The 14,230-nt window shown below is 56.2% G+C and overlaps 6 protein-coding genes across 6 annotated transcripts; 3 read left to right on the top strand and 3 right to left on the bottom strand.

Moving 5' to 3' along the window:
* Nucleotides 1-1,505: 1,505 nt before the first annotated feature.
* TRIREDRAFT_122103 (uncharacterized protein) lies at nucleotides 1,506-2,821 on the bottom strand (the record flags this gene model as incomplete). The annotated part of the gene is made up of 1 exon (XM_006965639.1): nucleotides 1,506-2,821. Exon 1 carries the CDS (start codon nucleotides 2,802-2,804, stop codon nucleotides 1,506-1,508), a length of 1,299 nt encoding a protein of 432 aa, XP_006965701.1. The 5' UTR covers nucleotides 2,805-2,821.
* Nucleotides 2,822-4,600: 1,779 nt separating this feature from the next.
* On the top strand, nucleotides 4,601-5,721 carry TRIREDRAFT_122102 (uncharacterized protein; the record flags this gene model as incomplete). Its single annotated transcript, XM_006965791.1, has 1 exon — nucleotides 4,601-5,721. The coding sequence occupies one exon, from the start codon at nucleotides 4,601-4,603 to the stop codon at nucleotides 5,462-5,464; it is 864 nt and encodes a 287-aa protein (XP_006965853.1). The 3' UTR covers nucleotides 5,465-5,721.
* A 333-nt stretch (nucleotides 5,722-6,054) lies between these two features.
* On the bottom strand, nucleotides 6,055-7,403 carry TRIREDRAFT_78415 (uncharacterized protein; the record flags this gene model as incomplete). The annotated part of the gene is made up of 2 exons (XM_006965638.1): nucleotides 6,055-7,070; nucleotides 7,142-7,403. 2 exons carry the CDS (start codon nucleotides 7,401-7,403, stop codon nucleotides 6,055-6,057), a joined length of 1,278 nt encoding a protein of 425 aa, XP_006965700.1.
* Nucleotides 7,404-7,835: 432 nt separating this feature from the next.
* On the top strand, nucleotides 7,836-9,133 carry chi18-4 (glycoside hydrolase family 18, chitinase; the record flags this gene model as incomplete). Its single annotated transcript, XM_006965790.1, has 3 exons — nucleotides 7,836-7,936; nucleotides 7,989-8,306; nucleotides 8,371-9,133. 3 exons carry the CDS (start codon nucleotides 7,836-7,838, stop codon nucleotides 9,131-9,133), a joined length of 1,182 nt encoding a protein of 393 aa, XP_006965852.1.
* A 1,945-nt stretch (nucleotides 9,134-11,078) lies between these two features.
* Nucleotides 11,079-12,416, top strand: TRIREDRAFT_48603 (uncharacterized protein). Its single transcript, XM_006965789.1, has one exon. It carries the CDS (start codon nucleotides 11,139-11,141, stop codon nucleotides 12,294-12,296), a length of 1,158 nt encoding a protein of 385 aa, XP_006965851.1. The 5' UTR covers nucleotides 11,079-11,138; the 3' UTR covers nucleotides 12,297-12,416.
* A 166-nt stretch (nucleotides 12,417-12,582) lies between these two features.
* On the bottom strand, nucleotides 12,583-14,006 carry TRIREDRAFT_48599 (uncharacterized protein; the record flags this gene model as incomplete). Its single annotated transcript, XM_006965637.1, has 2 exons — nucleotides 13,157-14,006; nucleotides 12,583-13,086 (listed from the first exon to the last, which is right to left on the bottom strand). Coding segments are annotated over exons 1-2 (765 nt in total), but the record flags the coding sequence as incomplete, so codon positions are not given.
* Between the last annotated feature and the right edge of the window lie 224 nt (nucleotides 14,007-14,230).

The raw sequence follows: 14,230 nt of genomic DNA, 5'->3' as shown, positions 1-14,230 counted from the left end.
TACCTTCAGCAATGGTTGGCTGATAGTGTGGACGGACCGGGCTGTAGGCCCTTGTTCGTTGCTTATCTTTGCCGTATTGTAAGTGGTTAGTTGGAGATGGTTGCATGGAAACAATGCCAATGTCAATTAGCTAGCTTTCCGTGATGGCGCATAGGCAAAGCCTCTTTGGGGAGCCCGACCAGAGGTCGCTGGGCTTGTCCGATATGATTTGAGAATGGTAGAGTGACAACCATTGACATTGATCCAGCCATTTGCTGATGGCAGCCTCGCAACGGGTACACAACCGGCTCGGGAGCATGACGCTTGGATCGGCAACCCATGTGGAGAACTTGCACAGCGATGCCGGCTATCATGTCGGGGTCTCTCCTCATGCTTTGCCCAGTTGATGCGTCTTCTAGCCTCATCGACCAAGGCAGCCCGACTCGGTCAGATGTGCTGCAACACTGCTTGATCAGGGCAGGATTACCATTGGCCATGATTCAACCTTTCCGGGGCAGAGTCGACATCATTTGTTGGCTTGCGCTTCGATTCCCCCGGACAAATCCTCGTCTTGTGGGGGACAACGCATGTTCAGGCTCAAGTCCTGCCTCGTTCCGGCATCATCTGCGGGGCCTGGGCGCGGGAGCATGGGGGTTCGTCTGCATGGGCTGAGGCATCGTAGCTGATACTAGCATGTTGTCTGCGATAAGACAGCCAGGCGTTGATGGCTTGTTATCTATCTCAGGCCAATGGCTCGGTCGATTGTCCATACCTAGGTACCTAGCGCATGGCTAGGGGCAAAGGCTCTCTGGCTGATGAGATCAGCGACGGGCACGAGATAGGGCTGCTCCGTGTGGACAGCTGACGAGCAGTCGGTGAGCTCCGATGAAGGCGCTGGTGAAGGAGGATCAGATGGCAATGTCCGAGGTTCGTTTTCTGAGACTGTAGATTTGCGGCTGACGAAGGCGTGACGATGCTGCTGATGGGTAATGATGCCAAACATGGCATTAACAATCCGAGTTTCCGAAGCAGCCCTGCTGGTTGTTACCTGATAATAGTGGCAAGCCGGCGGAGATAAGGATGAAGGAAAAGAAGGCGAAGGTGGAGATGAGGAAGAATAGAAATGAGAAAGAGAAGAGGGAGATGACGAAGCAGTTCGGGGTATGTTGTCAATAGACGGCAGCCACGATGTAGGGTGGACTCGTCCCTTCCGTGATTCAAGCACAGGTGCAGCCTATCTACCCTGTAGTTGAGAGGTCAAAGACGAGCATTCATACAACAACTTATTTAAGAGAGTATTTGTGATCTCTTTCAGGAAGTAATAATAGTACAGGAAAGTAGCTCAGTGGCATCGCTGGCTAGGTCGCAAGAACGGAATACACAGGCTGCGTGAGTAAACGCTGGACCATGCGGAAGATCAATAGCCTAACTACGAGCCATATTTCACTCCAACAATTCAACGCTCAGCCGAATGCATCACACACAGAAAAGACAGACCCGTGTAACATGAGCCTACTATATAGCACCTACTGCGATGGCACGGCGACTGGATCTGGCCCTCGGCCTTGAACGATCCGCTGCCGGATTGCGGTGCTGCTAATCTTCGAGGCAAACCCATTGATCTGCGCTCCGCCGCCGTCCTCGCCGGCCTCGTGCGAGTCGAGCACATCAATCTCAAACACGTCCAGTGGCTTCCACCCTCTTTCGACTCTCTTGTCGTTGATGGCCTCGCCGCCGCTGCGCGTCTCCCCAGACACCACAATGGCATCCACAGCCTCCTCGGAGATTGTCGGGCCAAAGGGGTCGTGGATGTTGACGCACCGGACCAGCACCGTGCCGTCGCGGAATGTAGCATGAAGCTCGTCAGGAGAATAGGTGGACGTGGGCGGGGAGGAGCCCGTGTTGGAAGAGGAGGCCGAGTTGAAGATGGTGGAGAGAAACTGCAGGACCTTGGCGGCGCGCACACCCCACGGCTGTAGCACCTCTGCGTACTTTTTGTTCCTCAACAGCTCGTCCCCCGAAATACCGACGATGAGGACGCCTTGCGTGCCGGCATCCTTCTCCGGAATGCGCAAGAGTAGTGCGGTGGCGTGGAGGAGAAGCTTGTGTCCCGGGTGAAGGTGGTCGAATGTGCCCCCTAGACAGACAACGTCACGGCCCTGGACGAAATCCTCCTGAACGACGGGGGGCGTGTTGCTGGTGGACATGGCGATGCCGCCTTCCACGGCTACCAGTTGATTCTGTAAGAGAATCTGTTTCCCCTCTGAATATTGCAAGAAGGCGCTCAGTAGCTCGTAGCCGGCCTCGGTGCTTGGGTGGAAGACGGTCCTCCAGGGGTGCACCGTCGAGGCAAAGGCAGCAAGATCCAGGACGGGCGTGCAGTTTGCCTCGTACTCCCCGTCATGGTTGCGCTGATACGTCCTGTGGCGCTCGTGGTCGACCAAGACAATGCGGGGATCGAGGCTGTGAGCGCCCAGCTCTCCTGATGTGTCAATGTCCAGCTCGTCGCAGATGACCGCTGCGAGTGTGTAGACGCGGGCGAGGAGAGACTGGGCGGCCTTCCAGTTGAGGGATTTGTGCCTCGGTGAGAGACCGGTGAGGAGAGGACATGTGATGGCAATGACGAGGACGTGGCCGCTGTGACTGTGGTCGCCGTCGCTGTTGCTGCTGCTGCCGCTGCCGTTGATGTTGATGCCCGCGGTGAGGCGCTTGAAGACGGCCGTGAGAGGCGGTCGATAGGCAGCGGCCAGCGAGTGAGGATCAAGGGGGAGCGGCGGCGCGGGCAGCAGAAGCAGCGAAGGCGCGCTGCTACTTGATGGCGCCATGATGAGAGGCTACCTGTATTGAGTGGCGTTGAGTGTGGGAGTTTGATGGAGATGGAGAGTATTATTAAAAGGTGGTTGTTGAAGGTGACCGCGGCTAATACAGGATGAGCGAATCGCGAGGTGGGGTGATGGCAGGCAGTGAGGAGCAGTCAATGGTACGACTTGACATGTACTACCACATGCCAAGAGATACAGGCTGCTTATACCATCGAAACACAGCAGACTCAGATCAAATCCCAATCAGAAGGGTGATATTCCTTGTCAAATAACAGCATCATCACTGTAAGCATCTAATCGAGTCTTGCTCCTGTCAGTGCAGGTGCTTGAGAGCCGTTTCTGTAAGTTACCTAGGTACCTGTGTGGAGGTCTGTCGGAGTGAGGTGTCTTGGAGGCATCAGTAATAGAACATCCAGGCACCACATGTACCACCAATGCCAGCCGGTAAGGTAAACCTGAATCCTAGGGCTGTTTTGGATATCTACCTGGCTGAGCCTGGGCAGCTACATGCCCGTACATGTACCTTGGCAATGACGCAACCGGCCGATTACATGTAGCCTTGGGCACGGGACGATGATACCTTAGGTACCCAGTTAAGGTACGTATAGAGGAAGAGAAGCATGATGGATATCCTCAAGGCACGGACTACCTACCTACCCAGCTACAGGTGCTAGGCAAGGTAATTCAAAATGGTTCAGTATAATATAAATCACCCACGGGAATATGTAACAATAACTGGATTTAGCACTAGAGAGTAGGTCAAGTCCAAGAAACGACGGGAGTGCCATACTACCTTACCTTACAGCCCTAGTAGCAGCTCAACGGCCATCCAAAGCAAAAGCCGCTCAACTTTTGCCACTCCCGCGCACCAGCGCCCTGCTCTAAGCAACCCATTCGTCGGCTCTCCCCTTTTCCTTTGCTTTAGCACTATTTCCCAACCGTTTCATTCAACATATCTCTCTGCTACAGCACGCTACACCCCTTATTCGCCCCCAGTAAGCCGGGCAACACCCTCCGGCAGGCGAAACAACTGACAAAGAGCACACAATAGAGGGAAGCAAAACAGAACATGCCAGCCAATCCAGCAACTGCCCAACAACCTCCCGGCCACATCCCGAGTTTCTAGAACATCTGATAACCCTCTCCCCTCTGTGACTCCCACATACCCAAGTTGCGTCTCATACAGAAAAGGGTCCCCTTTTGCATCGCCTAGGTAGATGGCTGCCAAGCCTCTCCGCTCACAATCCGCCTATAAGGGCAAGTAAAAAAAAGCAGACGCCACACATGCAACCAGAACCCACCCCAGATTGGCTTTCCGTTAGATAGGTAGGTAGTCTCTAAGATAGAACAAGGGGGGGTCCCCCAAGGTAATGGGATTGTCAAGAATCCCATGCTGGCTCGCCACCCAAATTTCCCTTTTGCCTTCCCGCCTTTTTTTTTTTTCCCTCTCTGTTTCTCTTTTTCTTTTTTGCCGTCAGAAAATTTAAGTAGGGTGGCGTTATGTTTGAAAACGTTCTTAAAGCAGGAAAATTACCCAGAAGGGGAAACTGGTTCAGGGAAAAAGAGGACCGTTCCTTTTGTTGGCAGCACATTTTCTCCATACATACAACATACAATACACACCACCCTTGGTAATAGCCAGGAACGCATCTTCGATTTGTTCCCACAACGTCTCCCCCCCCTTGACCCTCCTCCCCCCCTTCTTCGATCTCGATCTCGATCTCCGATTTCATTGAGCCTTCAACTCTCTTTATATCCTCGCTCTTTGAATGAGGGCATCGACATACCCAAAAATAGCCATGCCGCCATCCCCTCCCAACTCCCAGGCCGGCAGCCCTCCTCCCCACACGAACAACCTCCAGTCTCCTCCTCACTCGTCCACCTCGTCCCATCGTCGCTCCCGCTCGCGCCCCTACGCCCGCTCCTCCAAGGGCCGCCTCTCCTCGCGCCGCTCCCAGTCCACAAACGTCGACCACCACCACGGCCACCACAAGAAGCCCGACCCCCCCAGGATCGTCTTCGGCAACGACGCCATCGCCAGCCTGCCCTCGGAGCTCAACAAGCTCTCCCTCTCCTTCCCGCTCATCGTCTGCAGCCCGTCGCGCATCCACCTCGCCGACCGCATCCGCTCCCTGCTGCCCAACCTCGACGTCTGCTTCCTCACCCCGGACACGTACCCGGGGCCTTCCGTCCTGTCCGACCGCGACTCCGTCATCAGCGTCGGCGGGCCCCGCGCCGTCGCCCTGGCCAGGCGCATCAGCGTCAAGATGAGGATCCCCCACGTGTGCGTCCCGACGACGTATAGCGGCGAGCCGGGCGAGCTGTTTCCCCCGTGGAAGAAGCAGCAGCAGCAGCAGCAGGACGACGGTCGCGGGAGGAGCAGCGGGTCGCAGAGGTCGGACGGGGAACAGGGCGATGGGGGTGAACACGATAAGAGCGAGCACGAAAGGAGCTTGCCGGCCGTCATTCTGTACGACAGGAAGCTCACCGAGAGTCGTGTCCGGCGGTTCTCTGCCGAGGCCGGCGTCGCTCCGGACGGCGAGGCCGAGGCTGCCTTGAGAGTGGCTACTGGTAGCGCAGACGCAGACGTCGATGCTGCGGTGTTGAAACCCGCAAAGGGCGGCGCTGGGCAATGGAGCTTTATCCATCTGCCGGGAGTCTGAAGAAAAAAGGGTGCTCGGCGTTCTTTTCCTTCCTTTTACCCCAGTTCGCCATAGCAATGGCATCTATTTCGCCTGTTGAGAGGTTAACACAATGGCCCTCATACTGCCCTCATTTCGAGAAGTCCGCACTCAAGCGGTTTAGCCTTGTCCGCCTGGCAGCTTGATCGCGCCTTTGCGCATTCACAAAGGTACTAGATGCCGTGAATAGAAGCGCCGCATAGGTTCACACACTTGTCCATCCGATGGAAGGGCATCACATGATGGAACGAAGGATGCGAATCGAAGATGGACAACCGGATCATGGGCACCCCGACGACCTGTAGCGGCGTTGATTCGTGCCCCCAACTCGATATAGAGGAGCGCGAAAATGGGAAATAAGAGACAGGCCGTGTTGGGCCCAGCAATTATATTTTCGTTGAGTATGCCTACACCTAGTTATGCAATGCTATTATTGTACAGTGAGTGGGCTCTGGAGCTCGCTTCCCAAGCCTTCTCAGGTATCACAAATCAAAGGTATCACAGACCTATTTCTCCCAGTGCCTCAACCCAATTCAAGGGCAACGTGTCGTGCTAATGCCTCGATGCCGCCCCTAGTCCAGTCCATCAAAGCCCAAGATGCCATGAGCGCCCATGGGGCCCAGCTTCTGTTGCTGCATCTCGCGTCGTCGCTTAGCCCGCTGCTTCATCTCCTCCACGCCGTCATCGCTGTCGTCGTCACTGTCGCTGTCGAGCATGGGCCGCTTGCCGTTTGGCTTCTCGTCCGAGTCCGAGTCGTCCTCTTCATCGTCCTCACCCTCACTATTGGTGTCGCCGCCCTGAAGCTCCGACAGCTCCTCCCAGATTTTGACTGTACGGCCGCCCGCGCTAATCAGACGATTCTCCGAGTCGAATCCCAGCGAAACCACGCCCTCCACGTCGTCGTGCCTCAGGTTGAGCGTCGTGTCCACCTCTCTTCGTACGAGATCGACGATTCTCAGAGAGCCGTCGCCGACGCCACAAACCACCTTCTTTCCCACTCCCAGCTCCTTGGGCACCATGACAACGGCATCGATGCTCTCGCCGCCACCCTTGACAGGATCGACAATGATGCGCTCTTGCTGGTCGTCCCAAGCTCCTTTGTCCCACATGGTCAGCACGCCGGAACCAGACCCGACGACCATGACGCCGTTGTTCCTATTCTTCTTCGGACCCAGACCCGGCACGAAGCAAGAGCTGAGAAGCTCGTCCTCCTGATCCTCGCTTCGTACCAGCACTCCTCGTCGAACATCTGTGACAGCCAGAGTGGTTCCGCCCGTGCTGACCCATTGCTTGGGGAAGCCGCTGGTGCTCTCCTCGGACGGCGGCAGGGGCGTGATGGACGACACATAGTCGGAATGGGGGTAATGCGTTTGCGCGGGCTTCTTGCCTGGCGCACCGTCGCGCAGGTCAATGATGTGTAGAGCGCCGGTATCGGTGGCCAGGAGGAGGCTCATCGGGTTCAGCACGTGTAGCAATGACGGGCCATCTGGCTTGGAGGTATTGGTCGGGATGCCAAACTTGGAAATCACTTTGCCAGTTGCAGTGTCGTAGTGCTTGATGAGCGCGTCCGTGCCGGCAGAGTACTGGTCTGAGAGGGTCTGTCAGCATTGTGAAGCTTGCGAGGCGATGAACGCCGCTCCAAGAGTAGACAAGACCTACATTTTCCATCGTGGGAGTTTGCCAGGCAGCGACAGCTTCCCTTGTGTCTCTTGGTGCGCCAGACAGAGCTGATGGTTGAGCGCCCATCGCTCATCACGCTCGAGTCTCCATCGGCGCCATCGTCAGACGAGCTGCTGGCGGGCAGTCGAAACGTTTCGACGAGGCCATTGGCCAAACCGACAGTCAACAGAGGCTCTGTTGGATGCAGCGCCGTGGTGAAGATGTCCGCATGCAGCGGCAGTGTGCAGGTGTTTTCGAACATGGCTGCTATGGATGGAGGTGGTCGAGCTTGAAGCGATTCACTTGCAAGCCTGTCGTCGAGAAGAAGAGGAATAATGTCGCCGTGGTAGGGATACTGAGTCTCAGCACAAGAATGCTGGCATTGTGCGTGCTGAGGGATGAAAGAGAGGAAATTCCGGTTGCGCTTTGCGTCTCAGCTGATGTGATGCGATGTGATGGTGGGTTGGTTCAGCTTTCTTCGCGAAACAAAAGAGGAAGAAAAAAGAAGCTCTAGATTAGATAGGTAGCCGTATCGATTGTGACAGACACTGTGCGCGTACTGTGCGCCGTCATTCCATGCCTTGACTTTCAGACAGGTACAGTTAAACTGTTCACCTTTTCCTGTCAGAGAATACAAACGGGTGTTTAATGGCGAATTCAATCTGATCTGTTCGCATAATTCAAGGTTTCGAACATGCAGACAATAATCAGATATGTGACCCTGTGGCTGGCCTTGGTTATTGCCTCTCTTGCGGCGTCGCATGAAGCTGCTCGATGCATCATGTATCTCACGGGGTGAGGTGCTCTGTTTGTCTGCAGGTGACGATCAAGTCTAATGCCTGAGCAGACAACACGTTGTGATGCCATCAGAAGACCACCTCATTGATCCAATAACCCATGTGATTCTGGCATTCATGCGGTCCGATGTGTTCAATGTGGACGAGACTCCAACTGAATTCCCCCTGTTTGCAACAGTGAGTGAAGTTCGAAAGCAGTTCAAGCCCGCTACCAAGATCATGGTGGCCATTGGAGGTTGGGGAGATAGTCAAGGATTCGAAGCTGCTGCACGCGATGCGACTTCAAGAAGGCGGTGGGCTGGCCAGGTCAAAGCCATGGTCGACCTCACAGGAGCTGATGGGGTCGATATTGACTGGGAATATCCAGGGTGCGTGTATAAGGGAGAGACATCGGTATGCTGGTATTCGGTTTGACTGACGGGCGGCCAACAGTGGAAACCGTGACGACTACAAGCTCATACCCAATTCCCAGCGTAAATGGGAGATCGAAGCATTCCCTCTCCTCGTTGCCGAGCTTCGATCAGCGCTGGGAGATGACAAGCTACTGTCGGTTGCGGTGCCGGCTCTGGAACGAGACCTGATGGCCTTTACAAACTCGACTGTTCCCTCCATTGTGGAACACGTTGATTTCATCAATTTGATGACATACGACATGATGAACCGGCGTGACAGCTACGTTAAGCACCATAGCGGAATTGACGAGTCGGAGGCAGCAATAAGGCGATATATGGACCGCGGCGCACCTCCACACAAACTGAATCTCGGACTGGGCTATTACGCCAAGTGGTTCATGACAGAAAAGTGCGACGCTCAGCAGCCGTTGGGATGTCGTACCCAGCTGCTGGAGGATCCTACCAGCGGAGCGGACCTAGGCAGGACGGGCGCCTTCAGCTGGCATGACGAAGTCCCTGTCGAGTTGAATGAATCTTTCACGAGGGCTCAGGCCCACGGCTTCTATGACTACGACGGAAGCTACGGATACTGGGACGCGGAGGAAAAGAGGTGGTGGTCGTACGACACGCCGGACACGATCGGGGCCAGGATTGCATGGCTTGTCGGACAGCTGGAGCTTGGCGGAGTGTTTGCCTGGGGGTTGGGCGAGGACGCTCCGCTGTTTGAGCATCTGAGGGCGACTGTCGATGGCATCTTGGCCTTGCGCGAGGTTGACGAAGGGGAGTCAAAAGACGAACTGTAAGGTTTTGGGGGGCCAAGATTCACTGACGGTAGTATGCTGCGTGAGGGGACTGCAGAATTCCGGACAGCTTTGTCGGCGAGGCTATGCCTGTTACTCTCTTGCTGTGTCGCCCTTGTTCCTGGTCATGATGGTTGTACGCAGACACACGGTAGTTTGTTCTACTCGATGGCTTGGCCACGTGCGTGTATTGCATACGGCTTATCCAGGAGATGGCAAATGCAACGCTCCGGTTTCAACTACAGCATTGCAGCCATAAGGTCTCCCACGTGGCCGCGATATATCCCACGATGTGAAGCATCTCGGGTTGGGAGTTGGCTAACAGAGTGCCTCATGCTTCAATGGAACGCTGAGAACGAAATCAAGGATACGCCACATCCAGCGAAGTGGCAATTAAGCTTGGTGTTAAGAATGAAGCAGCCCGGAGTAGGTAGCTTCAAGTCATAAGTGAGGTGAAGACCTCGGTGGTCATTTCTGTATCAGTGACTTGTCCAGGCGAGAGTCCCTGGGAGAACAAGGATGCAAAGAATGGCAGTGACATGCAAAAAAAACGTGACGAATGATTAGCTTGTATCTGAATACAGTGCAGCTGAGGGAGAGCCCGGTTCGCGGGAGAGACAATTGCCGAGAGTCATTTTTGTCTTGCTTTTTCTGATCAGTTGTCTGGCATCTGAATCCACGCCTCCGCAATCCTGTCAGCTCTTCCTCTGCACCATCAAAGCGCATCTCTTCGAGCTCTCAATCACAAACGTCTCCGCACTTCATACTGGAATTAGCATCGCCAACGAACCGCTGCGCCCTGCAGGAGGAGGCGGGACACACGCAGTGCAACCCTGGCCGGGACCAAGTGGCATGTCGCTATCTTTCCCCTCTTCGTATCCTGCCTGGGCTCTGTTGCAGCGAGGATGTCGGTGCAGCAGCCTGGTTGAGGCAGCAATACTGAAGACAGGAACAGCGAAAAATGACAGAAACCGGACGATTCAACAGCCGTATAGCCGTGTCGGGCGACCAATTGATGGCGGCGATGATACGCCTAAGTTGTATCCCATTCGTACGGCTCAGGGAGCACAGACAGTCATCGGAGGGTGGCAGTTGATGCATGTATCCTCGAGTCAGCCAGGCGGGATCATAATGCTACCGTACATCAAGCAACAGAACACACAGGGACGACACAACTCTCAGAAAGCGGGAGAGCAGCGTATCAATCTGGGATCAACCACGTTCTATCTACCTACCTTGTCCGGGTAGGGACACACAATGGCAGAGCGCAACCACACAGAGTCGCACTTCCGTAAGCCTCAGGCACACCAGTCTGCTGCGGTCCCCCCCCCCCCCCCCCCTCCTATTGTCATACATAGTATACTACCTAAGATGTTACCGGTTGATTCGTCGCCTGGCTGGAAGAAGCCCCCCCCGGACTCTGCATCAGAGCCCCTTGACGAAGGGCTGTTGATCCGTTTTGATTGCGAGGTGGCGGATTGGGGGCTTTGGTGGTAGTGCTGCGACCTCGTGTCTCTCTGGCCTTGCCCGAAAGGGGGGAAGGAAAAGGATCAGTGATGCTGCTTGGGGGCTCTGGTGGGCTTGGCTGCTTGCTGATGCTGGGCGGCGACGGATGCATGGCGGGATGCACTGTCATCGTATCCGCTCGTCTGGGGATGCGAATGGATAGAGAGAGAGAGATGGATTGCCGCGCTGCTCGGGGGAAGTGGGTTGATGGACTGTCTAGCTGTGGTGGTCGGGATATATAATGGCGATGAATCTTCCTGGTGGCTGGAGCGAGAGGTTCGTGAGCGTCTGGGAGCAGCACCAACAGAAGGAGTAACAGCAGCAGCAGCAGGCCAGTCTCCTCGGATCCTCCCATCCAGCCACTCCTTCAGTTCTCATCTCAGGGAGGCTCATCACGATAATGCTCTTCACGCCTCTCGCCGCGGCCGTCAGCCTCGCCGCCATCGGCCACGTCGCGGCCAAGCCCACGCCCAAGCCGTGCTCGACCGACGGCCTCAAGCCCATGACGCAGATCGAGCTGGGCCCGCGGCCGTACTACCTGGTCGACAACATGAGCGACGGCCCGCTCAAGGCGAAGCTGGACTCGTGCCGGGAGCTCAAGATGCGGCCGTCGAGCTTCTCGATTGCGCACCGCGGCGGCGCGCCGCTGCAGTTCCCCGAGCACTCGCGCGAGGCCAACCTGGCGGGCGCGCGCATGGGCGCCGGCATCCTCGAGTGCGACGTCGCCTTCACCAGCGACCTGGAGCTGGTCTGCCGCCACAGCCAGTGCGACCTGCACACGACGACAAACGTCGTCGCCGTGCCCGAGCTCAACGCCAAGTGCACGCAGCCCTTTGTCCCTGCATCAAACGGGCGGCCCGCGTCGGCCACCTGCTGCACCAGCGACTTGACGCTCGCCGAGTTCAAGTCGCTGTGCAGCAAGATGGACAGCTTCAACGCCAGCGCGGCCACGCCCGCCGACTACCTGGGCGGCATCCTCCCCTGGCGGACGGACCTGTACAACACCTGCGGCACGACCATGTCGCTCAAGGAGCACATCGCCATGACGCGCGCCCTGGGCCTGCAGTTCACGCCCGAGCTCAAGACGCCGCAGGTGCCGATGCCGTTCCGCGGCGGCAACTACACGCAGCAGCGGTACGCGCAGCAGTTCATCGACACCTTCAGGGAGGCCGGCATCCCGCCGTCGCGCGTCTACGTCCAGAGCTTCCTCTACGACGACATCCTCTACTGGCTGGCGCACGAGCCGCAGTTTGCGCGGCAGGCCATGTTCCTCGACGCCACCGCCGACCTCTTCGGCATGGACGCCGCGCTGGCCAATCTCACGCGCTACAAGGAGGACGGCGTGCAGTACGTTGCGCCGCCGCTGCCGTACCTCGTCACGGCGCGGGACGGCAAGATTGTGCCCAGCGAGTATGCGGAGAGGGCCAAGCAGCTGGGGCTCAAGATCTTGACGTGGAGCCTTGAGCGGTCGGGCCCGATTGCGGAGGTTCATGCCCTGGGGGATTACTTCTACGGCTCGATCCAGGACGTCGTCCAGAGGGATGGGGACATATACACGCTGGTGGATGTGCTGGCGAGGCAGGTTGGTGTTGCAGGCATGTTTTCGGACTGGACTGCTACGGTGACGTATTATGCCAATTGCTTTGGGCTTGGCTTGTAAGTTGTAGTATTAGCATGTGTAGGTATAGTATGATGTTGAGGAGCTGGGGTGTTGATATTGGGTACATAGATATTGAACGAGTGTATGATTGGGATTGATGATGACGGCGTATGTCTAAGCGACGTATAAGAGGAGGAGAGTAGGTAGAGGAGTTAGTATAAGTCTAGATATCCACAGACTACCCCTGAAACACCTCACTCGACCCTGCGAATCAGAAGCTGCTCCGGACAACGGTAACATTCTTAAACTCACAAGGAAGAGCCTTCAGAGCTTGCCTCCTCCCATGAAACAAAAAGTCAAAAAAGGCCGTCAAGATACCATTCAAGTCCCTATCCAGCCGACGCGGATCAATACCCCCCAACACCCCCCTCACGGCCTCCTTTGCACTCGCCGGCAAATCAAGCACACTCAACAGCATCAAGTCATCCTTAAACGCCCCATGCAGCGTATCCGCAACGCCAATCTCCATGCCATCCCCGCCCTTCACCCGCGGCCAGAACTCATTCCATGACGGATCCTCGGTGCTGTGGCCCTTGCGGCCGGCGAGGATAAAGGGCTTGGATATGCCGGTGCTGAGGACGGGGTTGATGAGCATGCCGTCGAGGTCGAGGCCGCCGAGGACACGGTTGTCGGAATGGAGGACAGATGCGGCGGTGCAGCCGCCGAAGGAGTGGCCCCAGATGGCGAGGTGCGATGCGTTGATTGTGCCGGGGAAGTCGGCAAGGAGGGGCTTTGTGATGGTTGAGTTGGTGAGTTGGTTGATGATGAAGGTGATGTCGTCGGTGCGGACCTGTGGTTCACTGTCAGGAAACTTGACTTGTGTTTAGTTGTTTCTGGAGTTTTAGTAGTGCCTTGAGGACCTTCTGGAGAACCTCAATGTTGGAATCGTCAAGGTCGACACCCTGAATGATAGATCCATCGGGGAATTGTACAGCAGGTGCGTCAAACGGATGGTCCACGGTAACAACGACATATCCATGGCTTGCCAAAGACCGAGCCATGGCACCATAGATGAGTCTAGACTCTCCAAAGCCAGGATCAAATAGAACCAGAGGATACTCGTTCTTCTTGTTAGACGCCTGATCGCAAGGAGAAAACTCCTCGAGGTTGCAAAACTCCATCTCGAAAGGATAGTACAGCGTGTCCGGCAAGCCGACTAGAATCGCTTGGTGCCCGTACGAGGCTGCCACGGGGGGGGGGGCGTCATGTAGGGCACCGTCACCGCTGGGCACAATCGCCGGGATGCATCGACGGGGAGATACAGCGAGAACAGCAGGCGGCGAGACTTGGATTTGTCGGTTGGGTCGAGGGGGTCGGGCCGGCTGGTGTCTGTCAGGGGCTGCTCTTTCAGGGCGACGGCGTAGGGACCTGTTGGGCCGGGAACCAGGATCGCTCTGCAGGCGGAGAGCAGTAGGGACAAGTATGTGACGAAGCGCATGGTTGTCAGTATTTCGTGGTAGAGACGGCCTGGTCGGGTTGAGATACGATATATAGAACGAGAAGACAGAGTTGGAAGTGAGTTAAGAGAGTTGTATTGACAGATGTTCTGTGTTAGTATAAGGTAGGAGAGGGCGACCTCTGGTCGGTTATGAGCCCATATCAAGCCCTCTTTCCATATTGTGAGAGTGTCTCACTCACAGCAGTCCAAGCCTGAAGGAGAGTCCATTCCCAGATAGTACACGATACCGCAAAGGCCTGTGACGAAGCTGTCCGAGGCTGATGGGAGGAACCCCATTGTGGGACGCTACATTTGCGGCTGGATTCGCAGACCAACCCCCCCCCCCCCCCTATATCCCCGAAAGAGCCAATGGCAGTGTTTCCGCCCCTTTTTGCCGCCGATGAGGCTGAGCTGCGGCCGCGACGCAAAGCGCAACGGCGTCGCGACATGACTTCCGTTTTGGGTAAGGCATCCTGGTGTTGATGATGACGATGTC

This window comes from Trichoderma reesei, assembly GCF_000167675.1.
Source record: "Trichoderma reesei QM6a unplaced genomic scaffold TRIREscaffold_10, whole genome shotgun sequence".
Lineage (NCBI taxonomy): Eukaryota > Fungi > Ascomycota > Sordariomycetes > Hypocreales > Hypocreaceae > Trichoderma > Trichoderma reesei.
Note: the sequence above shows the minus strand (reverse complement) of the source record. Positions and strands in the feature narration are given on the sequence as shown.